The 25,476-nt window shown below is 42.6% G+C and overlaps 1 protein-coding gene across 1 annotated transcript in view; it reads left to right on the top strand.

Moving 5' to 3' along the window:
* The window catches only part of LOC102445849 (neural-cadherin-like), a 106,062-nt gene that overhangs the window by 45,088 nt on the left and 35,498 nt on the right, over positions 1-25,476 (top strand). Inside the window, exons 8-16 of the mRNA XM_075920359.2 lie at positions 203-375; positions 711-879; positions 3,229-3,399; positions 13,045-13,217; positions 13,841-14,008; positions 14,987-15,236; positions 21,634-21,761; positions 24,338-24,524; positions 24,844-24,987. Coding sequence (XP_075776474.2) covers positions 203-375; positions 711-879; positions 3,229-3,399; positions 13,045-13,217; positions 13,841-14,008; positions 14,987-15,236; positions 21,634-21,761; positions 24,338-24,524; positions 24,844-24,987 — 1,563 coding nt within the window. The remainder of the gene's footprint in view (positions 1-202; positions 376-710; positions 880-3,228; positions 3,400-13,044; positions 13,218-13,840; positions 14,009-14,986; positions 15,237-21,633; positions 21,762-24,337; positions 24,525-24,843; positions 24,988-25,476) is intronic.

Here is a 25,476-nt window from a genome sequence, read left to right as displayed (position 1 = left end):
GCTAAATCAAACTCCAGAAAACTGATCGTGGCAGTGATCTTCCACAGAGTGTAGACATGGCCTCAGGGAGTTTACAGTTGAAGGAGAACATCCCCATGTCTTTCAGGCAAAATTCAAACTCACCCCTATATATAACGATATAGAAATATGACATTTTTGTTTATATTATCAGTATATTTACATTTTTTCCTCTAAAATCTAGGCATCATTAAACTGCGCAGGTATCCTCTACCCAAACTGAAGGGACCTCAATACATATTAAACATCACAGCAACAGATGATAACGCTTCTGGAGGACCTAGCCCTCTGAGCAGCTTTGCAGAGGTTATTATAGCAATTAATGACATTAATAACAACAAACCTGTCTTCAGAGAGGTAAGAAATCTGTCTCTAACCCTTCTCTTCAATATACATCAACAACTTGGGGATGACACTGCCATCTTTAATCAGGGATATGTTGATTTTAAGGGATTATGTTTGTAAGTGTGGTAGATCCTCTGCAATGGAATAGACTCACCATTTTCTGCAGTCTTCAGTATTTAAATAGGGAAAGGCTTCTTTTCAGGAAAACTCTTTGAATTCTCTAAGGCAGTAAGTAAGTGGAGCACATTTTCTTTCATACTCATCTCAAATGTACTGCAAATACAATAGTGCTATAGAAATTAGTTATGATGTGTTCTATATGTAATAATTTTGTGTTTAATTTGTAGTGTGCTTACTATAGTGACAGCACTTGGGTTCTAGAAAACCAGCCCCCAGGCACCTACGTCTTGCAGGTAGAAGCCTATGATGCAGACCTGGGACTTAATGGAGAAGTAAAATATGAGCTTATGCACAGAGATGGAGCTTCACCGGGCTTCAGTATTGATCCTGATACTGGTGAGTGACTCTTCGCTTGCTATGTTAAGGCAGAATTGCAGTGAATTTGGGTGCATGATTATCTGGTATAATAATAGGGAACTGCTACAGCCAAGTGAAGAGTCATAGGAGAGGTACTAAGCATGTTTCCAGAACCAAGCCAATGTCAAACAGCCTGACATAAATGCTGAGGAAACTGAAAACTTAGCTTTTGTCTGCGCACAGCAGAATACTGCTAAAATTCAGAAATCATGCTTAAAAAAATAAAGAATAGTCCTGCAGCAGCTTAGAGACTAACAAAAAATGTAGAAGTAGCTTGTGCCCACAAAAGCTCATGATACCATCTACATGTTTTGTTAGTCTCTAAGGTGCTGCAGGACTATTTGTTGTCTTTTTAAGTTTTTCAGTTGCAGACTAACACAGCTACCCCTCTGAAATTTGAAAAAGTATTCAATGCTATAAGCATGATGCAAAATACAGTAAATCTTTGGCTGATGTTTACCATCCAAAACATTGTATTTGATGCGGTAAACAATAAAAGAATCTAGAATATGTGAGTGTTCTGATGTAACTGACAAGTCAGCAAGGAAAAATGGAAACCTCAATTTACTGAGGTATAATAGTATTCTCCATCATTAACTTCAACGTAGAACAAATCTCACTATAGAAATACAAATAGGCTGTACTTGGTAGAAGAGGAAACCTGAATGGATCTATATTTCCACTTGTGTATATATTCACCCTTTTTATGTGAGCTAACAACACTCTGAACTGGTTAATGTCTGACAAATATGGATTAGAAGAATTCAGTTTCACATAATTGCAAATACTGTGGCAATTGCACTAGGAGGAGAAGATAGTAAAGACTGCCACAAATATTGTCACTCGATACATACATACCGTGCCCTGCATGTAGAATGGCAATTCAGGTGTTCAAATCATACCTAATATCAGTGACCAAACTATATAACAGAGAGACCAGAGTCTGAGATGGTGAAGAGCAGAAGGCATAACAAAACAGATGCCAAGAAAGAAATGGTCAATAGAGAGTGAAAGATGAAGGTTTATCTTTGCCAAATTTAACTATAACGACTATACTTTACTCTATTTTACTTTATTTCATGAGGCTGTTACCTAGATCTTAAACTAAAGATAATTTTGGTTATATCATTTACATTTGCTGCACATTGATTTTTCACTTAGCTATCTTTGAAATACTCTGTCTTGGGTTAAAAAACTTAAAAAACAAGTCTCTGTAGCACCTTAGAGACTAACACTAATATGTATATGTAGTATCGTGAGCATTCGTGGGTACAACCCACTTCTTCAGATGAGTGGAAGGGGAAGGGAAAAAAAGTGGGCTGGTGCTACACTTCAAAGAGGAAAGTGCCGCGTGGAGCCCAGGGTTACCTGGGCAATGTGGTGCTGCCGTTTTGAAATGGCACGGGGAGCCCAATGTCAGGCTCCATGCGGTGTTTCCAAATGGCCACCGCTGATCTCAGCCTCAATGTGGTACTGCCCATTTGAAATGCCACATGCAGCCTGGGCACAGCCCATCTGACCCTGCGCTGCACGTGGCATGGATAGGGTGACCAGATGGCTTTCAAAAAAATACACACTTGATCTCAGAATGGGATGGGGAGGTCCGGCCAGGAGGGGAGCAGGGCTGGCTGGGAGGAGGTCGGGAGGAGCGGGGCTGGCTGGGAGGGGGTAAGGGGAAGGAACCGGCTGGCAGGAAACAGGGCTGCCTAGGAGGGGGTCGGGAGGAGCGGGGCTGGCTGGGGGAGATCGGGGAAAGGAACCGGCTGGCGGGAAGCAGGGCTGACTGGGAGGGGGTCAGGAGGAGCGGGGCTCACCAGGAGGGGGTAGGAGGAAGGAACCGGCTGGCAGGAAACAGGGCTGCCTGGGCGAGGGTCAGAAGGAGTGGGGCTGGCTGGGGGAGATCGGAGGAAGGAACCAGCCAGCGGGAAGCAGGGCTGACTGGGAGGGGGTTGGGGTGAGCGGGGTGCTGCCCGTCCCGCGCACGATCCTGGTGGGGTGCACAAGCGAGTCTGGCCCTTGAGATTCCATCCTGCTCCGGCCCCAGCCTGGCCCCCGCCCTCTCCTCTCTACTGGGTAGCTGCGTACTGCCTGGCTGGTAGACATGCTCATGCAGTACACAACTAGGTACTCATACTCGTGATAACAGTAAAACAGGGAACCTTAATTTAGTCATATTTAATCAACACCTTGCACAGTTGTGGTGCAGGTAAACTGAGCAATGTGGTCCTGGTGTGTCCAGTTACTATTTTTTACTGTGTGAATGATGCCTGGAGTGGTTTTGCTGGTGGAATCATGGTGTGACACTCATTAGGATGTTTCTGTTTTTAGGAATCATCACTACTACTCAGAGCTTTGACCGTGAGAAGCAAAGAGAGTGCACACTCTCTGTTACAGCTACAGACCAAGCTCAGGAGCCACTGATTGGTGTTTGCCAAATCACCATCTTCATTGCTGATGTCAATGACAATGACCCTAAGTTTGAGAACAGTCGCTACCAGTGTAAGTGATTTAACCATGTACCCTCTATCCTGACTTCACACAGGAGTGTTAACATGATTGACGGATTGAGTTCTTTTTGAAGTTCATCAGTCTGTGAAAAGAACTCTTCATGGGGGTAACTGCATCCCTCTGTCAATTTTGGGTAGCCTTATTCACTATAGGCTATGTCTAGACAGCGGGGCTATTTCGGGACACCGGAAGTATCTTGAAATAGCAATTCCATGTCTTTAAATGTGCCTGTTATTTCAAAATAATGGGTGCACTATTCCAGCGTCTCTGTAACCCTTGTTCCACAAGGCTTAAGGGGCTTGTTGGAATAGAGTTTTATTTCAAAATTTTGACTTTTTTTCCCAGACACAAGGGACATGACACTCTTAATCTTTCCAGGGGATAGTTAAATCCTGACTTTCTGTGTGAACCTTTTATGATCTATTCTGCACAGTAGGAATATATTTGTTGTATTGTTTTTCTGAAGGATTACAGTCAGATATAGAGGACAGTAAGATAGGTTGGCAGAATGAGTCAATATTTTTTTCTGTCTCCTAGACCAGAACCATATTTCTTGAATTTCTTTTACCCCAAAGTAATAGGGAAAGTGAGACACCAGAGAGCCTGCAATTTATGTAGATATGTCTTTGGCCTAAAAAGAAACTTTGTGAACATTCAACAAGGAGTCCGGTAGCACCTTATAGACTAACAGATATATTGGAGCATAAGCTTTCGTGGGCAAAGACCCACTTGGTCAGATGCATGCATCTGATGGCGTGGGTCTTTGCCCACGAAAGCTTATGCTCCAATACATTTGTTAGTCTATAAGGTGCTACAGGACTTCTTGTCGCTTTTGCAGATCCAGACTAACACGGCTACCCCTCTGATATTTGTGAACATTGAGAGAGGGCTCATCAAAAGCCTTGTCTAGATTCGGCTAAAAGGTGGTTTTGTTTAGCTAAAAGTGTTAAACCCATTTTAAATCCCAAGTGTGGATAGCGCAAGTTATATTTTAACACTTGTTAGCTTGCTGTGACAAACAGTAGGGCACAATCATTTAACAGTTTTTAAAAATGTGTAAACTTGTGTGTACCTCGTGGAGGCAGTTTTTCAAGCAGCACTGAATTAAAAAGTGTTGGCCAACCTACTTTAGGAAAAGGAGTATGTGTGCTGGTGGTGATGATGTGATTTGTTTTTGTTTTTCTGAAACAACCTATGTTGAGCTAGATGTGATACAGTTATGTATCATTCAAACTTTTCCAGACTTGCTAGTGCATCCTGATCTCAACTTGAAATACTGAAACTTTTGAACAATGACAAGCAGTTGTTGCATTTGAGGAATAGGGGTTAGGAGGCTGCCAGAATTGTCATGTGTGGCTTGAATTAGATGTAAATGTAAGCAATTAAAATACAACTACATTTGAGGTTTAAAAAAGCCCAATTCCAACAAAAGTCAAGAGGACATATAGGGTACGTCTAGACTACATGCCTCTGGCGACAGAGGCATGTAGATTAGACTACCCGGCATAGGAAAATGAAGTGGCGATTTAAATAATCGCTGCTTCATTTAAATTTATATGGCTGCCACGCTGAGCCGATTAGCTGTTTGTCGGCTCAGCGTGGTAGTCTGGACGCGCAAGGGTCGACATCAAAGGTATTTGTCGACCTCCCAGGTGTGCCTCATCCTAGGAGACAAATGCCTTTGATGTCAACCCCCGCGCGTCCAGACTACCGCGCTGAGCCGACAAACAGCTGATCGGCTCAGTGTGGCAGCCATGTAAATTTAAATGAAGCGGCGATTATTTAAATCGCCGCTTCATTTTCCTATGCTGGGTAGTCTAATCTACATGCCTCTGTCGCCAGAGGCATGTAGTCTAGACGTACCCAAAATTTCAAAAGAGGAGCATAGGAACTGCCATATAGGATCAGATTTAATGGTCCATCTGATCTCGTGCCCTGAGTCTGAGAGTGGCCAGCACCCAGTCCCCTGAAGGAAGGTGTCAGAAACTCTAGACTGAAAGTTATGAATAACCTGGTCATAGAAGTAATTAATTTGGCATGTGTGATTGGACACTAGTATGGTTCCTGAGGACAGGCAGATCACAAGCAGCTGCACTGTAAACTTTCCTGTTTCCCTATGAATCTGTGTCTTTTGTGATCTGGAAGGGACTTGCCAAAACAATACAAGGTGAGATAATGGTTTCTGTGATGCAGACAATTGTTTCAGTTGGAACTGGCCTGACTTTTAACATACATGAGCCACTGATGTCACTGGATGACTGCCTCTTTTGGTCACTAATGTCCTGGCTTGGATTCAAACCAATTGCCTAGACATGAAAAATTCTTCTTTACCAATCCATTGAGCGGTTCAGTTTCCCAAGAAACTTTGTTTGTTTAAATTGAAATGAGAGTGAATGGATCTAATTTACTGTAATGTATTAGCTTCAATTTTGAAAGCTTTGCATAAAAAGAAATTAAAAATTTCTTATATACATTTGATTGTAAGAGTTTTACATTTTCATATATAGGTGTTTGTTACCTTAGCTTAAGTTAACTCCCATTGGTTCTCAGATTGCTCTATAATTAGTCTGATCTTGGTAAAACAAAAAAAGCAGTCATGTAGCACTTTAAAGACGAACAAGATGGTTTATTAGATGATGAGCTTTCGTGGGGCAGACCCATTTCTTCAGCTCTTATCTCAAATATACACAAGCTAAAAGTGGGAGCAAGTAGCTTCAAGGAAGAAAAATGTCTGTGGATATAGAAATAGTCATGTAGATATTAAGGATGTTAAATTGCATTTAATCAGTTAATCAAGTAGTTGATGGAATTTCCATTGACTACTAGATTCGTTGATAAGGGGGGAAACTGCAGAGCTGCAGTGGGATTAGCTCCCAGCCCCAGGAGCTAACCCTGCTGCGGCTCTACCTTTTAAATGTAGTAAGAGCCACCCGGACTTGAGCCCAGTCCCCCACTGTGCCTCTGCCAATCCTATCCTCCCGTAGAGATGGTGCTGGGGGGAACCAGCTTTGGTAGGCGCAGCAAGGGGGGAGAAGTGACTAGTTGAGTAGGGACTCAACTTCCCAATAAGCCTCGGTAGTTGACTATTTGACTAGTCGCTTACATCCCTAGTAGATGTGCTGGACATCCATACAAAATGTAAAAGTGAGAAATGTAGACTGTTTCTAATTGAACCATGAGTAGGACAAGAGCGATATCTTTTTGTGAATTTAGGCTTAATCCAAGGATATTAAATGTGTGTAAAGGCTACTCATGATTTCATATAAAGAACATATAAAATTTGAACATGTTTTGCTTTAGTGGTCTCATTGTCTTATATGCTAGAAATTAGTTTGAATCTGGTTTTAAAAGAAATCAGATGTGGGTATTTTGGACAACTTAAAATAATAAACTCCCTATTTATTGTGCTGCAGTAGTTGGAAAAAATATTAAATTGGATAAGAAATGGGATAGAAAATGCTGAACATTGTTTAATATCATTATTTAAATTAATAATAAACCTTCACCAGGGAATCAATGTCCAGTTCTGGTATCCAGTGATAAAAAAGATACAACAGAAATGGGGAAAAGATATGGAACAATTTCAGATGAACATTGAATTATTAGAAATATGGATAAACTTACACACGAAGAGAAAGTGAAAAGACTTAAGACCATAAGCCAAATCAGAGGGGACAGGATAAAGGATTAAAAAGTCATAAATAGGATATAGAGGATTGACATTACTGTTCACTCTCCTAATATACAAATTTACTCGCCTAATACAAAAATGAAGGGACATTTCATGAAACTGGAAAGCAGCAAATATACCTCTGATAAAAAGGAAATACTATATTGTATGTATTTATTGTGAGTAATCCGTGAAAATCATTGCCACAAAGATATCAGTAAAGCCAAAAGTTTAGCAGGATTCAAAATAGGATTAGAGGATAATGAGGCTAATAAAGGGGAAAAACAAAGTTCTGGAACAAATATAAACCTTCACACTTCACAGCATCACCTAGCCTTGGAAGATATTAGGAAAAAAGTTAGGCTCTTCCATAGCTGCCCAGTTCAGGGTTTCATACACCTTATTCTGGATCATCTGTACTGGCCACTATCAGTCACAAATTACAGTGGTGCTTTCTGGCTCTTGAATCATGTATTCTGATCCCCTTAGAACATAGAATCATAGAATAATAGGACTGGAAGGGACCTCGAGAGGTCATCGAGTCCAGCCCCCCGCCCTCAAGGCAGGATCAAGCTCCGTCTACACCATCCCTGACAGATATCTATCTAACCTGTTCTTAAATATCTCCAGAGAGGGAGATTCCACCACCTCCCTTGGCAATTTATTCCAATATTTGACCACCCTGACAGTTAGGAATTTTTTCCTAATGTCCAATCTAAACCTCCCCTGCTGCACTTTAAGCCCATTACTCCTTGTCCTGTCCTCAGAAACCAAGAGGAACAAATTTTCGCCTTCCTCCTTGTGACACCCTTTTAGATATTTGAAAACCGCTATCATGTCCCCCCTTAATCTTCTTTTTTCCAAACTAAACAAGCCCAGTTCATGAAGCCTGGCTTCATAGGTCATGTTCTCTAAACCTTTAATCATTCTTGTCGCTCTTCTCTGTACCCTTTCCAATTTCTCCACATCTTTCTTGAAATGAGGCGCCCAGAACTGGACACAGTACTCCAGCTGAGGCCTAACTAGTGCAGAGTAGAGCGGCAGAATGACTTCACGAGTTTTGCTTACAACACACCTGTTGATACAACCTAGAATCATATTTGCTTTTTTTGCAACAGCATCACACTGTTGACTCATATTCAACTTGTGGTCCACTATGACCCCTAGATCCCTTTCCGCCATGCTCCTTCCTAGACAGTCGCTTCCCATCTTGTATGTATGGAACTGATTGTTCCTTCCTAAGTGGAGCACTTTGCATTTCTCTTTATTAAACCTCATCCTGTTTACCTCTGACCATTTCTCTAACTTGCTAAGGTCATTTTGAATTATGTCCCTATCCTCCAAAGAAGTTGCAACCCCACCCAGTTTGGTATCATCTGCAAACTTAATAAGCGTACTCTCTATCCCAATATCTACATCATTGATGAAGATATTGAACAGTACGGGTCCCAAAACAGACCCTTGCGGAACTCCACTTGTTATCCCTTTCCAGCAGGATTTAGCACCGTTAACAACAACTCTCTGACTACGGTTATCCAGCCAATTATGCACCCACCTTATCGTGGCCCTATCTAAGTTATATTTGCCTAGTTTATCAATAAGAATATCATGCGAGACCGTATCAAATGCCTTACTAAAGTCTAGGTATATGACATCCACCGCTTCTCCCTTATCCACAAGGCTCGTTATCTTATCAAAGAAAGCTATCAGATTAGTTTGGCATGACTTGTTCTTCACAAACCCATGCTGGCTATTCCCTATCACTTTATTACCTTCCAAATGTTTGCATATGATTTCCTTAATTACCTGCTCCATTATCTTCCCTGGGACAGACGTTAAACTGACTGGTCTGTAGTTTCCTGGGTTGTTCTTATTCCTCTTCTTGTTTCCCTTTATGCCTGTAGCTAGTTTGATCTCATTTTGTGCCTTTGCCTTTCTAATCTTGCCCCTGCATTCCCGTGTTGCTTGCCTATATTCATCCTTTGTTAGTTGTCCTAGTTTCCATTTTTTATATGACTCCTTTTTTATTTTGAGATCATGCAAGATCTCCTTGTTAAGCCAAGCTGGTCTTTTGCCATATTTTCTATCTTTCCTACACAGCGGAATTGTTTGCTTTTGGGCCCTTAACAACGTCCCATTGAAATACTTCCAACTCTCCTCAGTTGTTTTTCCCTTCAGTCTTGCTTCCCATGGGACCTTACCTACAAGTTCTCTGAGCTTATCAAAATCTGCCTTCCTGAAATCCATAACCTCAATTGTGCTGGTCTCCCTTCTACCTTTCCTTAAGATCATGAACTCTATTATTTCGTGATCACTGTCCCCTATACTGTCTTCCACTTTCAAGTTCTCAACTAGTTCCTCCCTATTTGTTAAAACCAAATCCAGAACAGCTTCTCCTCTGGTAGCTTTTTCAACCTTCTGAAACAGAAAGTTGTCTCCAATGCAGTCCAGAAACTTATTGGATAGCCTGTGCCTCGCTGTGTTAGTTTCCCAACATATGTCTGGATAGTTGAAGTCCCCCATCACCACCAAATCTTGGGCTTTGGATAGTTTTGTTAATTGTTTAAAAAAGGCCTCATCCACCTCTTCCACCTGGCTAGGTGGCCTGTAGTAGACTCCTAGCATGATATCACCCTCGTTTTTTACCCCTTTTAGCTTAACCCAGAGACTCTCTACACAGCTATCTCCTACGTTCATCTCCACTTCAGTCCAAGTGTGTACATTTTTAATATACAAGGCAACCCCTCCTCCCTTTTTTCCCTGTCTGTCCTTCCTGAGCAAGCCGTACCCTTCCATACCAATATTCCAATCATGCGTCCCATCCCACCAGGTTTCTGTAATACCAATGATATCATAGTTGTATTTATTGGTTAGCAATTCCAGTTCTTCCTGCTTATTACCCATACTTCTCGCATTTGTATATAGGCATCTAAGATACTGATTTGATCTTGCCTCCCTGTTGTGCCCTGACCCTCCTTTCTCCTTGCCATTATAGGCCGTAGTCCCCCCCATTTCCAACCCATCTCCCAGTCCCGCATATTCAGCACTTACCTGTGGGCTTTGCTCACCTGCCCCCGACAAACCTAGTTTAAAGCCCTCCATAGACCTTCCCCAAAATAATTCCTAGAGTAGAGACTTGATACTGATGTATATGGTGCACTGGTCCAATGTGGCAGAGCAGTATTTTTGTTCCTGTCTACCAGTGGACTTTGCAAGCATGATACCACTGCTGCTCAGTTTGGTATGAATGATGGGAAAGAAGTCCTAATAGTGATGCAAGCGTTTTGTAGGGCAGAATAGGGAAGTCTTGACAGAGAGGAGGGTTGGGTTTGTTTGAAGGTGAACCTCACTCGGTGCCTTCAACCATGCTGTTGATTCAGTGTTGCCAGTATCTGCCTTTCATGAGCACTTAAGCTGAGGTTGAATTTGGAGTTCAATATCATGCTGATGCTTCTGGGTGATTGACAAGCTTCCTGCTCTCTTCCTCATGTGGAGAGCCAACTAGCAGAAAGCACTTCTTCAGGATTGGGAAACTCTTCTCCTACCCCAGCCATAGAGCCACTCTGACAAAGTTGTTCTGTTATACTTGAAAGAATTTCACATGATCTTTTTAGGGGGATAAGGCAAAATGCCACATTTATTGACAGTGTAACGTTATTCTGTTTAATGCATATTCACACACATGCGCATGCACACACCCTTATACCCCGTCACGTCTTGCTTAAAGTTACCAGTTTGTTGCAACTCACTGGCCAAGGAAGTTAAATGTGAGGGGGAGGAGCGGGGGCTTCTCTTGGTCCAGACTGAAGCTCCGATCTTGACAAGACGAGACCCAGAGATTCATGCAAGAGACTCCATCTTTTATAGGACTTTTCTCCCATTCAGATCTATACATTTTGCAGCTCCAGTTCTTAATCAATCACCATCAGTTTGTGTAACATTTGTTTATCTGGAAGTTATTTTTCTTTGTCATCTGGCATCAGTATGTTGGTGCCTGCTTCCCAGTGTTTATCTGTAAAGGGGTGCTTGCTCTTAATTCCAAGGCCATTTATATGTCCTGCACTAGATTGTCTTATAATCTAGTGCATTGATGGCATGTTGGCACCCCTCAGTCTTACAGCTTCTTCTTCCCCTTCTTTGACCATCTGGACTCTGAAACTGCTGAGCCTTAATCTTTCTCCAAACACTCACATTCTGCACTCCTTCACTCCCTCTCTCCAGGAACTACACAATTGTTTCACGTGGAAAAAAAGATACAATTGTCTATAAAAGGTATCAGTCTATTTCCAATACAAAGTTTTTGTTAGTACAAACCTTTAATCATTCATCATATTTTCTTTATAATATAATCTGTATTCTAACTACTCCTAAGAGCAACAGTATGATCGTGCTGAATCACAAGGATCCTTCTGATCTCTTTCTGCATTAACATCAGATACAGATACAAGCAGTCTGCCTGATGTATCTTTACCAAGGACCTAGAACAGCATTAGGAAACCTTTTTTGGGTCGGGGACTGCTGACCCATAGAAAAATCATTTGGGGGTCGCACACAAGTGAGAAGCAAAGTGAGAAGCCCCTGAATGAGAAGCAGAAAGACACTCCCCACATTCCTCTTGCACACCAGAGCCCAAGCTAGTAGATTTTGTGTACTCCAGCCCTGCAGGTCGGGGGCTGGAAGGCTGGAGCATCAGCGCAGGTTCCCCAGTGCTGAGACTCAGGGGCCAGATTCAGGCATGCCTGGGGCAAATTCAGCCCCTGGGTCTGAGGTTCTCCATCCCAGCCTAGAAGACTGTTCCTCCCTGATAACCAGAGAAGAGCTGCCAGCAGAGTTGTAGTTGTTTAACATTTATTCTCACACTACCCATTAAGCACATTATATAAAACATTATAAAACTCTGTTGTCTACAGTTCTAGTATCTGTCTATAAGCAATTAATGTTTGCACGTCATGGAATTAAAACCACTGTCTTCTCTTTATAACAAAATCAAATGTAATTAGTCATGGATTTCTAATGTTACTGGTAACTGATGGTGCTCTGTTCTCATTCACAAAGGTTTTATTCAAATACTTTGGTTTAAACAATGAAACCCTATTAATTGTCCATGCATGTCTGGAAGAATAAGTTGTACTCAACTATTTAACTGTATATAATAAAGACACCCTAATAATAATTACAGATGTGCTTATTGCAAACAGGAACACATGATACAATGCAACATCATTTCCAGTTCAGCTTTGAACATTTTGCTAAAATGTATTTTCACAGGAAACTATTTTCTAAACGTAAAATCTGTTGCAGGACCAATCTCTTGCTGTGTTTCCTAGCAATACATTCCACTGCTATTCCAGCACTAGCAAACCACCTCCTGACATAGTTCTACTTGTAAGAAATGGCATGACTAGGCCATTTGTTGTTTGGCAGTCATTCTTCGGTGAGCAAAGAAAAATGAAGTAGATGGGAGTAGGGAGCAGTAAACCTGCTTTACTTAACAGCTTTCATAACAGTAAATAATATGGTAGGGACAAACGAGAGAAAACGTAGGTATTTTTCTGGTGCAATAATGTAAAAGCTGCATAATCAAAGCAATGGTTTAGCTTGACTGGATACCGCTGATATTTTACATATTGTGTTGACTTACAAAGTGATGGTAATTCTATTTTCATGTGAAACCAACTTCTCTGGCATACCTGTTCACTTCTTCTAAAGAAAAGATTAACCGTGTTCGCATACAGATATAGCCAGGTCTTTAGAGGCTATTTGATAGTTTAGATGCCAATGCTATTGGGCAGCAGTGATTTGTAAAGTAGAAATACTGCCATGTAGTTCTGTGATCTTTCACTAGCCTGGAGCTGAGAATCATACATGTCCCCTTTCAGTATTAGACCCACCAGCTCCAGGAATATGGCTGTTGTACATGAGAATGAGGCCTGTTCAAAATAAACGTCTCATTCTTTTTTTCAAAGACTTCCTTCGTGAGGACACCCCAGTGGGCACAAGTTTCCTCCGTGCTGCAGCTCATGATGATGACCAAGGTGTGAATGCTGCCATCATATATTCCATGTTACAGCAACAGCCAGAATACTTCCAAATCAACCCCAACACAGGCTGGGTGTATGTGAACCATCTGATCTCCCAGGTAACAAGACTCTTATTCAGACTGTAACACAGATTTATTCCCACTGAATATGTTGCAGAGAGTTACCGTATATACTCGAGTATAAGCCGAGTTTTTCAGCACAGTTTTTGTGCTGAAAAATGCCCCCCTCGGCTTATACTCGAGTCAGCATCTCGAACTGAGGCGGGCAAAGCCGCAGAGGCGCGGGACCCCCCCCCCCCGCGGCTGCGGCTTCAGTCCGGGAGCCTGTGGTCTGCTGGGGACCGTCCCCAGCAGACCACAGGCTCCCAGATTGAAGCGGCAGCAGCGGAGGTTCCCCGCGCCTCTGAGGCTTTGCTCTGGCAAAGCCTCAGAAGCGCGGGAACCCGCCCGGTGCCCCTGGTCTGCTGGAGACGGTCTCCAGCAGACCGGGGGCACCGGAGCAGCTTTCGCCCCGACTCATTTCCTACCCTAGGCTGCCTTATTTCCTACCCTAGGCTTATACTCGGGTCAATACTTTTTCCCAGTTTTTTGGGGTAAAATTAGGTGCCTCGGCTTATATTCGGGTCGACTTATACTCGAGTATATACGGTAATCTCAATCTGCTGATTTGTGAAAATCAGTTTTTAGATTTCCTTAAACTTTTTGTTGAAACTACTTTGTAGACAACTCAAATCAGCCGGTATATTGTAGCAACCGATGGAGGCAACAGAACCAGCACTGTGGAATTGACTGTAACGATCACTAATGTACTCAATCAACCACCCCATTGGGAACAGAGCAGATACTGGGTTACAATTCCGGAGAACACCATTCGTGACACCAAGATAGTGGTATGCAATAAGAGAGCCTCCTTCTCCTTCTGGAACAGCCCCCCTCTCCTTCTCCTTCCTTCTCTTTGTCTGTGTATGTAGAAAGAGATATATATACACATACACACCCTACCACATTCCACTGTCATACTGTCAGATTTCACAAGCTAAGCGCTTTTAGTTTTTTGTGGGGGAACTCCATGAAAATCCCAGAAGGTTCAGGAGATTTGTGATTTGGATGGCAGCACTCTTCTCTTTTATTCTGCAAAACCAGTGCCCCAGCAAAGGGGCCTCCTGAAAGGAGCATCTTTTGGATGAGTTGCAAAACCAAGATTTTGCCCATATTAAAAATCCTGAAGTATTTTTCACAGGAGTTGAGATGTTAATTCCAGCTTGAGTGATTCTATTCTGCCTGTCTGAATTCTTCCTGCAGGTTTCAGTGCTATCCGTAACTGCTGCTTCAGTGATGGAGCAGCTCTGCTATATTTCAGTGGTGCATTAAATGTGTATTGTTTGTGTTTCTTAATAAAATACATTTTTTTTTAAACTGGACACACGGGCTGCCTTAATCCAGGCAGTTTTTTCTGTAAACCTTTCTTTGCTACTTCATTCCTGCAGTTCCTATTAATCTCCCAGGCATAAGATCCAAGCACTTGGAAACAGTTTGTTTTATCCAGCCAGGTTTGTGCACAGCTTGTTGAAGAGTGAGATCCTTATAGTTATCCTCTTTTGTGTGCTTTTGGGAGAAAAACTTCCTTTTCCTTAAGGTGATGTTCTTACTCTTTGCCGTATTTACAGTGCAAGGAAATTTAATATGGATTAAAACTTGGAACCACAGTAAAAAGAAAAAAAAGATAAAAATTAGACAGAAATCTCCAGAATGAGGGCAAATTGTCTGTTTGTTTCATCATGCATGCACAACTTAACCCTTAAGCTGGCACCTAAAAACTTAGAATCGTGCACTTCATAAACAAATACAATGGCTTTTTTTCTCTTCAGACAATCAAAGCGACATCCTCTGTTGGTGATCCCAGGGTTACATATAACCTGGAGGAGGGTCAAGTTCCAGAGACTAACATGCCTGTTCGTTTCTACCTGAAGCCAAACCGAGTGGATGGATCTGCTTCTCTACTAGTCTCTGAACCACTTGACTTTGAGACAACTAAGTTTTACACTCTGAGAGTCAGGGCACAAAATGTAGCAATGATTCCTTTAGCTTCATTCACCAATGTCTGTATTAATATTACAGGTAAGTACCATTCAATTACTGTAACTAGAACTGGTAATTTTAGAATGACACTCACAGTATTTCTAAAATACCAGTATGTGAAATTATGGAATGAAGTCTGGACTTAACAGCATAAGAATTCCTTTAAGAGTTTTCCAATGGTGTACAGTAGTAGAAATAGCCTTTTCACCTGAAGAATCTCCAAAGTGTGATTTAACAAGTCAGATGTAGTATTTAAAAGCATACATTTTTAGCACAGATGTTTCTGTATTAATACAGTGCTATGCAAGCATAAAAGCAAAGGAATCCTTATAAATGCCAGAAATAGCACAGTCAGGCTACGTCTACAATGCAGCGCTATTTCGGGATAGCTATATCCCAAAATAGCTATTCTGCGTCTTTTGAGCGCACCCGTTATTTTGTAATATAATGGGCTCGCTATTCTGACATCCCTGTAAACATCATTCCATGAGGATTAAGGGGCGTTTCAGAATAACAATTTATTTCAAAATAAGTAATGTGTAGACAGCGCCAAATTTTGAAATAAGCTATTTCAAAATTGACTCAAAATTAGCTATGCAATTTGCGTACCTCAAATTGCGTAGCTTATTTTGAGCTATGAGTGCAGTGTAGATGCACCCTAAGGGTGTGTCTAGACTATAGTGTTTTTTTGAAAAAAGTGGCCTTTTTTCGAAAAAACGTCCCCTGCATCTAGACTGCTGCTGTGTTCTTTTGAAAGTAAATCGAAAGAACGCAGCAGTTTTTTCGACCGCGGAAAACCTCGTTTTATGAGGAAGAATGCCTTTTTTCAAAAGTGCTCTTTTAGAAAAAAGCTATATGTAACGTAAACTGCTTTTTCGAAAGAGCACATCCAGACTGCTTGAGTGCTCTCTTTTGAAAAAATGGCTTGCTTTTTCCAAAGTATTGGTTGTAGTCTAGACACTCTTTTTCAAAAGAGGCTTTTCCGAAAGTATCTTTTGAAAAAGGCTTGCAGTCTAGACGTCGCCTGAGTGTCCTGACTAGTGAGAGAAGAGTGTACAACTGTAAATATTTTAAATATTATGGATATTTGGGAATTATTGAAACAATTGATTCTTGGAACAGGGCAGCTAAAATATATATTTAGTAATTGTCCATTTAAAAAGCAACAACTTTTGCACTTTCAAGGAAAAAAGATACTAGTAAATAATTTCATAAATTATTAAATTATGTATGTTCCTTGTTTGCCCTTTACATTAAATAAACACATTTTAGAATTTTGTACTTAAGGTTATAGTTGTTGAGAATCAAGTGTTAGGAAATGCAAAACCAAAGGTTCTCATGTTGTCACTAATTCATTCAAAATTGCATGCAGTGGATGGGGTTTTCGAAAATTTGGGGTGTAGGCCTTACTCTGCTTCCTTTGAAGTCAGTATTCAGTCTCCCACTGATTCTAGTGCCAGTTGTTAGCCATTGCTGAGTGCTCTCAAAACTTCCACTCAGTAAGGGTATGTCTACACTACAATGTTAGTTCGAACTAACGGACGTTAGTTCGAACTAACATTCATAGCCGCTACACTAGCGCTCCGCTAGTTCGAATTTGAATCGAACTAGCGGAGCGCTTAGTTCGAACTAGGAAAACCTCATTTTACAAGGATTAAGCCTAGTTCGAACTTACTAGTTCGAATTAAGGGGTGTGTAGCCCCTTAATTCGAACTAGTGGGAGGCTAGCCCTCCCCAGGTTTCCCTGGTGGCCACTCTGGCCAACACCAGGGAAACTCTATGCCCCCCTCCCGGCCCCGGACCCCTTAAAGGGGCACGGGCTGGCTACGGTGCCCGTGCCAGGTGCAAGCCTGCCAGCACCCAGCCAGCAGACCCTGCACCTGGCACGGCACAGAGCCACCCACCCGATGTCCCCCAGCCCACCCCTTCTTCCCGGGACCATGGCGGCTCCCGGGAGCTTGCCCTGGACCGCAAGAGGCGGGCACCTTCCTGGGCTAGTGCGGACATCGTGGACCTCGTCCACGATCTCCGCACTAGGCACAGGAAAGTGGCCGTCTAGGGCAGGAGAGCTGCCAGCCTGGCCACCCAGGAGCAGGTGTGCATGAAAATCAAGGGGGTCCACTGAGACCCCCGACCCTGAGCCCTGAGCTTACAATGGCGGTCCTGGGTCAGACCAAAGGTCCATCTAGCCCAGTAGCCTGTCTGCCGACAGCGGCCAACCCTAGGGACCCTGGAGGGGATGGACCGAAGACAGTGACCAAGCCATTTGTCTCGTGCCATCCCTCTCCAGCCTTCCACAAACTTTGGGCAGGGACACCACTCCTACCCCCTGGCTAAGACTACTCCATGGACCCAACCTCCCATGTCTTGATCTCACTTCCCTTTAAACTCTGTTCTAGTTGTAGCCTTCACAGCCTCCTGCAGCAAGGAGTTCCGCAGGTTAACTATTTGCTTTGTGAACAACAACTTTCTCTTACTAGTTTGAAGCCTGATACCCATTCCTTTCCTTTGGTGTCCTATAGTCCTTCTTTATGGGAACTCATGAAGAACTTTTCTGAATGCACCCTCTCCACCCAACCCCTGCTTTTAGAGACCTCTAGCCTGTCCCCGCTCCGTCTCCTCTTTTCTAAGCTGAACAGTCCCAGTCTCTGTAGCCTCTCTTCATCTGGGACCTGTTCCCAACCCCTGATCATGTTAGTTGCCCTCCCCTCTCCCAGCCTCTCTCATCCCCTCTCCCACCTCCTTTTCCCAGTCTCCCCCAGTTTTGTTCAATAAAGACAGAGTCAATGTTGGAAGACACGTTATCTTTATTTTGTACATCAATAAGAAGGGGGGCTAGGGAAGGGTAAGTGGAAGGAGGTGAGGGAGGAATGGGGTACAAGCCCCCGATGGGGAGGACTGGGCTGGCTCTGCGGGCTTCTGGGGGTGGAACCTCTCCTGCAGCCCCCCGATTGCCCCCTCTCCCCAGATGGCAGCCTGCGGCAAGTGCAGCCGGGCTGATGGCCGAGTGGTGTGATGTGCCCAGTGTGGGTACTCCGGGCAATCCAAGCCAGGACTGCTTTGCAAGTGGGGCACCCCTTAGAACTGTCTGTCCGGGGTGGGGGTCGGGACCCTTTAAGCGCAGCCCTCGGCTAGCCTGAGACAGCATCTCCACACTCTAAGTCCTCCTCTGATGCCCTGCCGGCACTGCTTCCGGCCATCCTTAAGCCCTGTTCAGGGTCCACTCAATGTGGACTTGCTAGTTCGAATTAGCAAAACGCTAATTCGAACTAGTTTTTAGTTCTAGACGCGTTAGTTCGAATTAGCTTAGTTCAAATTAACTAATTCGAACTAAGTTAGTTCGAATTAACGTTGTAGTGTAGACGTACCCTAATTTATTATGGTGAAACTAACAGCATAAAGAGAATTCAAAAATATTCTAAGCCTGTTTTTAATGTCAGTAACTACAGCAATTACACTAGTGTAAATAAAGCAATATGTGACTTACAGTTGTTTAAGATCAGATATGGTGAGTTAGGTTTCCAGTGAAAACATTTGCCTTTTGTAATTGAATATTTCAAGTCTTAAAAGGGTAACTTAATGGGAGTAATTGTATCGTATTTCTCTGCTTAAGAAAAAAATAATATTTGTCTTTACTGATTTCGCCACATCTGTAATTGCATGTTCATCTGTGGAATACTTCCATAATACACCAACATAGAAACAACTGTTATTTTTTATGTAGTAACTAGTACCTACCGCTAGGATCAGGGCACTGTTGTGTTAAGTGCTGTGCATGCACACCTGTTTGGAGTAAAGAATCTCTTTTGAAATGAAGGCATTCTGTGCTCCAAAGAGAATACAATCTAACTAATACTAATCAATACTCATTAGTAACATTGTTCCATAGTCCTATTAATAGTGTTGCAACTGTTTAGTGGCAACTTCATTTTGGTCAGGAATTAAAATCACTTTTCAATAACTTAAAATTGTATGCAAGAGACTCCATTTGAGGTGGTGGAGGGAATGCTAATTAAACTAGCCTCAGCTTGTAAAATGTGAAACACTTTTTGTGAAGGCATATGCAAAAAAATACACACACATTATATACATAGTGAGATTGTATTTCCCAATTTCTCAACTCAACAATGGGTGAGTATATTTACTAAAACTGAAATCATATTAATTAGGGATGAGAATGGGTAACCAGTTAACCGGTAAGCATCACCTTTACCGGGTGATGCTTACCAGGTAACAGTTAACTTATGCCGGCAAAAGCCTCAGCCAGGTCCCTGCCTGCCCCGCCCCCGCTCGGCATTCAGGAAAGCTGCGTGTGTTTTTGAATGCTGAGAGTCTGGAGGGAGGGGAGCCAGGCCTCTCATGCTGCCCCTGCCCCCAGTAGCTCCCATTGTCAGGTTTTGGCCACTGGTTGGTGTCTGTTTGCAGAACAGGCAGCATGAAAAGTGAACTTCCTGCACTCTCCCTTGCTCCTGTATGTCCCCCCCAGCATCTACCATTTGCTCTTGCTCCCTCCCTCATGGCCACACACTGCACCCTCCCTTGCTCTTGCTCCCTCCCCCCTGGCCAGATACCTTATTCCCAGCCTGCTTCTGTACCCTACCTCCCACCCAGACCTCGCGTCCTGCACCCCGTCCCTATCCCACTCACTGGCAGCCCTGTTCCATACACTGAACCTTTCATTTTTGTCCCCACCCCTGAGCCTAAGGGGGTCTACAAAATCCCCAACTCTGGAACCCCAGAAAAGTAAATCTGACGTATAGGAAACCCTGAACTTCAGTCATCCCTATCCTTTCCCCTTGCCCCATGAGGCTGGAATGCCAGAGGAGTGAGGTGTGTCAGTTGGGGGCCACATCAGCAAGGGTTGAGGGTTTTGGAAGAATTTTTTTGCTTCGCACTTGTGTGGTCTCCCAACTGATTTTTCTGTGGATCAGTGACCCCCAACCCCAAAAAGGTTCCCCAGCCCTGCCATAAATAAAGAAAACCTTGAAACCTTTTGTGTTGGACATAAATTAATATTTTACTTTATTTAAAATGGAGTTTGATAAACATGAGAAAGTTAAAACACTTAATCTGTTTAATAATTTAAATTAAACCATTCTCCCTAGCTGCAGCACTAGCAAATAGGCTCGGGTCTAATTATGTAATTAACGGTGAGTTTCCATTAGCAACTGGTGGGCCACAGAAAGGTTTGTTTTGAGCCAGGTAGTCCATAGGCCAAAAAGTTTGAGAACCACTGGTCTAGAATAGAATGCATTTTAGCAAAATATTTTGCCTGTTTTTGTTTGCTTTTTGCATTTTACAGCACTTGATGTAGCTTCAGTTTCATGTATTGACTTCAGTTAGCTCTTCTGTTTGGCTCTTCTGTTCCAGCAACAGTGGAACATTTTTTTAAATAGAAAAATATGGTTGTGAAACTGAATAAATTAGAAGGGGATTCTAGTGCAGATGCAGCATCTGAAACTACTTTTAATGCATATTTTGAAAATGGCTGGATTTCAAGTTATCAGTACCTCTTTAACTTAACGACACTTAATAAACGCAGTTACTGACACCAAAGCAGTGGTGAGCAACATGTAAGCCACATGCGGCCCATCAGGGTTCTATGTGTTGCCCAAGAGGAATTTTGTTTACCCCTGCCTATGCACACAGTTGCCAGATTCCACTGGTTTCTGTCCATGTAGGTATTTTTCGTACTGGTTTTACTAAAGTGACACATGTGTAAAGTAGGGTCATGTGAAGTGAGTTGCATGCTGATTGCACACAACTGACTGTGAGAGCCATGCATACCTCTGCATCCAACTGATGTGCTGCTCTAGTTCAGTCAGCACACCCAGCAAATTCTAGGAACGCAAGTGCAGTTAGGGTAGTTTTGCTATTTCAGGAGACCAGCTTGGTTACACTAATCTTGTGACCTACTAAGATGAAGGAGGGCCACTCACAAGCCTAGGTTGTGCATCGCTGCACTGGAGTGATCCCCAAAGCTCTGATCCTACATAGACGAGGGCAGGTCTGTGCACAGACTCCTCAAAGTAACAAAAGGAGTGAAGTAAAAACCAGTTTATTTTGGTGGTAGCCACATCTTGCATTTAGATCCCGTGAACAATCCCTTTGGTTTCAATAGGTAATCCTGAAGTGTATTAAATCGGTGTCTAAATCTTTGCCAGGGCCAAAGAATATCCAGCTCCTGGTATCCGTGAGTTAATAGGTTTTTAGTTTTATTGGTGTTTCGCATTATACCTGAAATCATTGCATCAATTCTTTTAGAAACCTCACGATCAACTAGAATTACAAGAGCTTCTGCCTTGAGAATGGGAAGGTAGAAAACAGGTTTGAACATTAGCAGGAACTCTGTGATATTTTTTCAGACCTGTCTACTGATTTTTTAAAGGGTGGTTTCAAAATCTTCTCATTATGATGTTAACTTCTCTCTTTGCAGATGTCAATGATAACGTTCCCTTCTTCACATCTTCTACCTACAAGGTGTCTGTACCTGAAGAAGCAGCTATTGGCATATCTGTTGCCCAGGTTTTAGCAACTGACTTGGATTCTGGGCCATATGGAGAGGTTTAAATTAATATATACTGTTTTCCTCCCAGTAGTTGTGATGGGTTGGGTCATCGAGAGCCCCTTGAGACTGTCACTTGATGGGCTGATAATATCACTGAGCCCACCTACCTGCTCTTTGGGGCACCTCACCACCCTGTCCTGCCTAGCAAGAAGCTCTGATCTCCCCCAGCAAGGCACAGAGTTGGGGTTATAGCCCACAGGAAAGTAACAGACACCGAGAACAGCTCTTCTGGCAAGGCTCAATCACAGGGACTTGACACAAGACCCTGGTACATTGCACAGCCCTCAAAAGGGACTTAAACCCCAAATAAATTGTTCTTACTTTGTACAAACGTTTTACACAGCTCAGGCTCATAAAGTTCACTCCCTTTATCAATGAAAGAGAGAGATGTACAGTTGTTGTCCCCTTCCCTGAATAACAGTTATTTACACTACATTTATTAATAAACAAAAGTGACTTTATTAAGTATAAAAAGTAGGATTTAGGTGGTTGCAAGTGATAACAGACAGATCAAAGTAAGTTACTAAGCAAAATAAAATGCAGGCTAAACCTCATATATTAAGAGAGATTTTTGTGAATCATAATTTCTCACCCTAGGTCCTATTTCAGGTAAAGTTCTTCTCAAGCCAGAGTTGATCTTTTTTCTGACGTTGGTCTAGCAGCTTCTCTTCATCCTGTGTCCTGTATCTCATGGTGGAGAGCAGTTTATGAAGCCAGCTGATGACAATAATTGTTTGCTTCCCATTCCTTATATAGAATTTCCCAAGGTGGGAAGCCTTTATTCCATTCTTTCCATCACCTTTGAAAAAATAAAATAAAATTCAAGATGGATTCCAGCACTAAGTGGCATGGTCACCTGTCTTTGTAGGACCAACCATGTTCTGGGCCCAGATGAAAAACATGACCATTCATAGATCATTGTCTTGCATTCTTGGCCATTAAGTTCCTGCTATCAGTATATATTAATTTAGTATAAGGTTTATACTACAGGTTTATACTACATATTTCTAACGTCAAATTCAGGAATAATACATGCACACAAATAGAATATACACATTCAGGGGATTACATGCTCTCCAATCATCAGTTACATGCCTCTATTTTGCATAAAACATATTTGAGTTATTCATATTAAAATCACATTTCCATAAATATGGGGGTGCCCATCACTGTAGTATTAATCTGTTAAATTGTATCGAAGCAATTAAAAAGAGAGAAAAGACAAGTAGAAGACAGGATAATAATGAGCCATAAGTGCCTCTCCCTTCTTGTTTGAGGTTTGTGACTAAACTTTAATTAAGAGCTGTTTCTGATTTGCATTTAAAAGGATGGATGATCCAAAAGTTAGGGTATTCACCTTAAGCGATCTGGGTTCAGTCTCTGCTACACCACTGGCTTTCTGTGTGACCTTGGGCAAGTCACAGTCTCTCTGTGTCTCAGTTCCCCATCTGATAGCAGTGATAATAGCACTGCCCTATCTCACAGGAGTCATGTGAGGAGAAATACATTCAAGACTGAGGCAGTCAGATCTTACAGTGATAGGGACCATACAAGTACCACAGATAGGTGGGTAGGAAGGATGTGTACAGTCTGCTCCATTTCAGATGAAAGAAGGCTCTAGGACAGAGAGGGGCAGGCTACAGTCCCTGGGCCACATTCAGCCCATTGGACCCTTCAGTCCAGCCCTTGAGCTTCTGCCAGGGAGTGAGGTCAAGACAGGAAAGAGGAGTCACCTAACTCCCAGGCAGTGTGGCTAGCAGGGGTGGCTGGTGTTGGGCCTGCTTGGGGAGATTAGCCCCTGAGCCCTTCCATTCTGTCCCTATTCCCCCAGAGCTTCAGTTTCTCCAGCACCTGGGTGGCATGGTTGCCACTCCACCAGCCCTGGTACTCTGGGTGGTGCAGTTAGTGAGTGGGGGAGATCTTCAGAGGCTTTCCAGGTAAGCCTCATCCAGCCTTATCTTCACTCTTCGGCTGCTTCCCTGGTACCACCTCTGTAGAGCTCCCCTCTCCATCATGCCACATCCCAGGAGTCCCCCTTGCCCCATCTTGGTAACATCCACATTCGTGGCCCTCCATACAATTTCCATAACCAGAGGTGGCTCTGAGGCCAAAAAGTCTGTTTTCTATCTGAACAACTTAGATGAAAAATGTTTTTGATCAATCCTAATTGTGTATTACCAGGAACATAGGGGGTTATTTTAAATAAAGTGTTCTAATTTTGTTTGCAAATTGAACAAAGGCCTCAAGAATGGTCTGTTCAAATAGGAGCCTCATCACATATTCTTTTGCAGACCTTTCAAAGGAGCAGTGGGACAATGTTCCCTCTAATTTTTTCCATCTATGTGCAGAATAAATTTTATGTGAACTAAGGCATGTGCAGATGTGCACTACCAGGAGAAACACATGCTGCCGGTTGTGGTTGCTCTGCTAATCATCTGGGCGGCACCTAAATCTCTCCTGGGTGGCTGCCCAAGCACACAGTTCACAGGGAACACTGCTGGGGGAGGATGGGGACACAGCACTCAAATGAAATGGTGTGCATGGAAGCTCATATAACATTTCTGAACTTCAGGTTCGATATTCGATATTGAAAGACCCTAGTGAAGATTACAGGTTCTTCACCATTGAGCCCGAAACAGGAATTATTTCCACCAAAGCATCTTTTGATAGAGAGAAGAGAGGATCTTACTTGATTGAAGTTCAGTCTCAGGACTCTTCAGAGTCTACCCGGCCTGGTGTTTATGGACAGCCCAACACAGGTAAGCTTATGGGTTATATACCAGATGTGGAACATCAAAAACTCATATTCTAGGGAGATTGGTGGTTCAAGGAATGTCTAAAATAGGTTACAAAGACAAGCTGGGTAAGATAATATTTTGGACCAATTTATGTGGGGGGACACGCACACACACACAGAGAGTGAAGGCATTCCCATTGCCAAACCTCCAGGATTGTCCTGGAGTCTGTTGTCCGTTCATAATTGCAGAGGTCTTCTTCAAGGATAGATTAGGCTAGCCTACAAGTAACTTTATCTCTGATCTACATTCTCGAAATGTTCATTTTGTGTCTTCTTTTCAGATACAGCATACGTAAAGATTTTTGTCAGTGATGTCAATGACAATGCTCCAGCTTTTCCTCGCCCAGTGTATGAAGTCAGCGTAGAGGAGGACATGGAAGTTAGATGTGCTGTTGTGACAGCAACTGCAGACGATGAAGATGAAGGTGTGTAAGCGTACTTCTCCAATATTTGTCTTTTTCAGTGATTTTCACTAAAGTTTACTATAATGACTTCTCTTGTGAGAGTATGATTTGTGTTTTAATAGGGTGATTATTGTATTCAGAAGAAACTTTAAGTGGATTTCAGTAATTTGGAGAGGAGAAGAATCTCTGGCTTAAATGTGTCAAAAACTCTTAGCAGTCTGCTCATGTTTCCATATACTTGTGAACCTTTTATTTTAGAATAACGTAAGTTTAAATCCTCACAATTCTTTTATTCAGTGGCAATGTGCCAAATGCTCTTCTTAGTCTGGTTGGTAGACGTGAAAGGATAGAACTTGGAACATGCTGCTAGAGTTGAGAATTTGCCAAACTACAGTTTAATAGCTGGGCTACATCTTAGGCCTAACACTTTTCAGGTTCAAACATATGAAGTACAGCATTTGTTTTCTGACTTGTATCAACTACTGCTTATGTTGCTTCAGTAATATATGG

The sequence above is a fragment of the Pelodiscus sinensis genome, chromosome 2 (assembly GCF_052426305.1).
Source record: "Pelodiscus sinensis isolate ZL-2025 chromosome 2, ASM5242630v1, whole genome shotgun sequence".
Taxonomy (NCBI): Eukaryota; Metazoa; Chordata; order Testudines; family Trionychidae; genus Pelodiscus; species Pelodiscus sinensis.
Note: the sequence above shows the minus strand (reverse complement) of the source record. Positions and strands in the feature narration are given on the sequence as shown.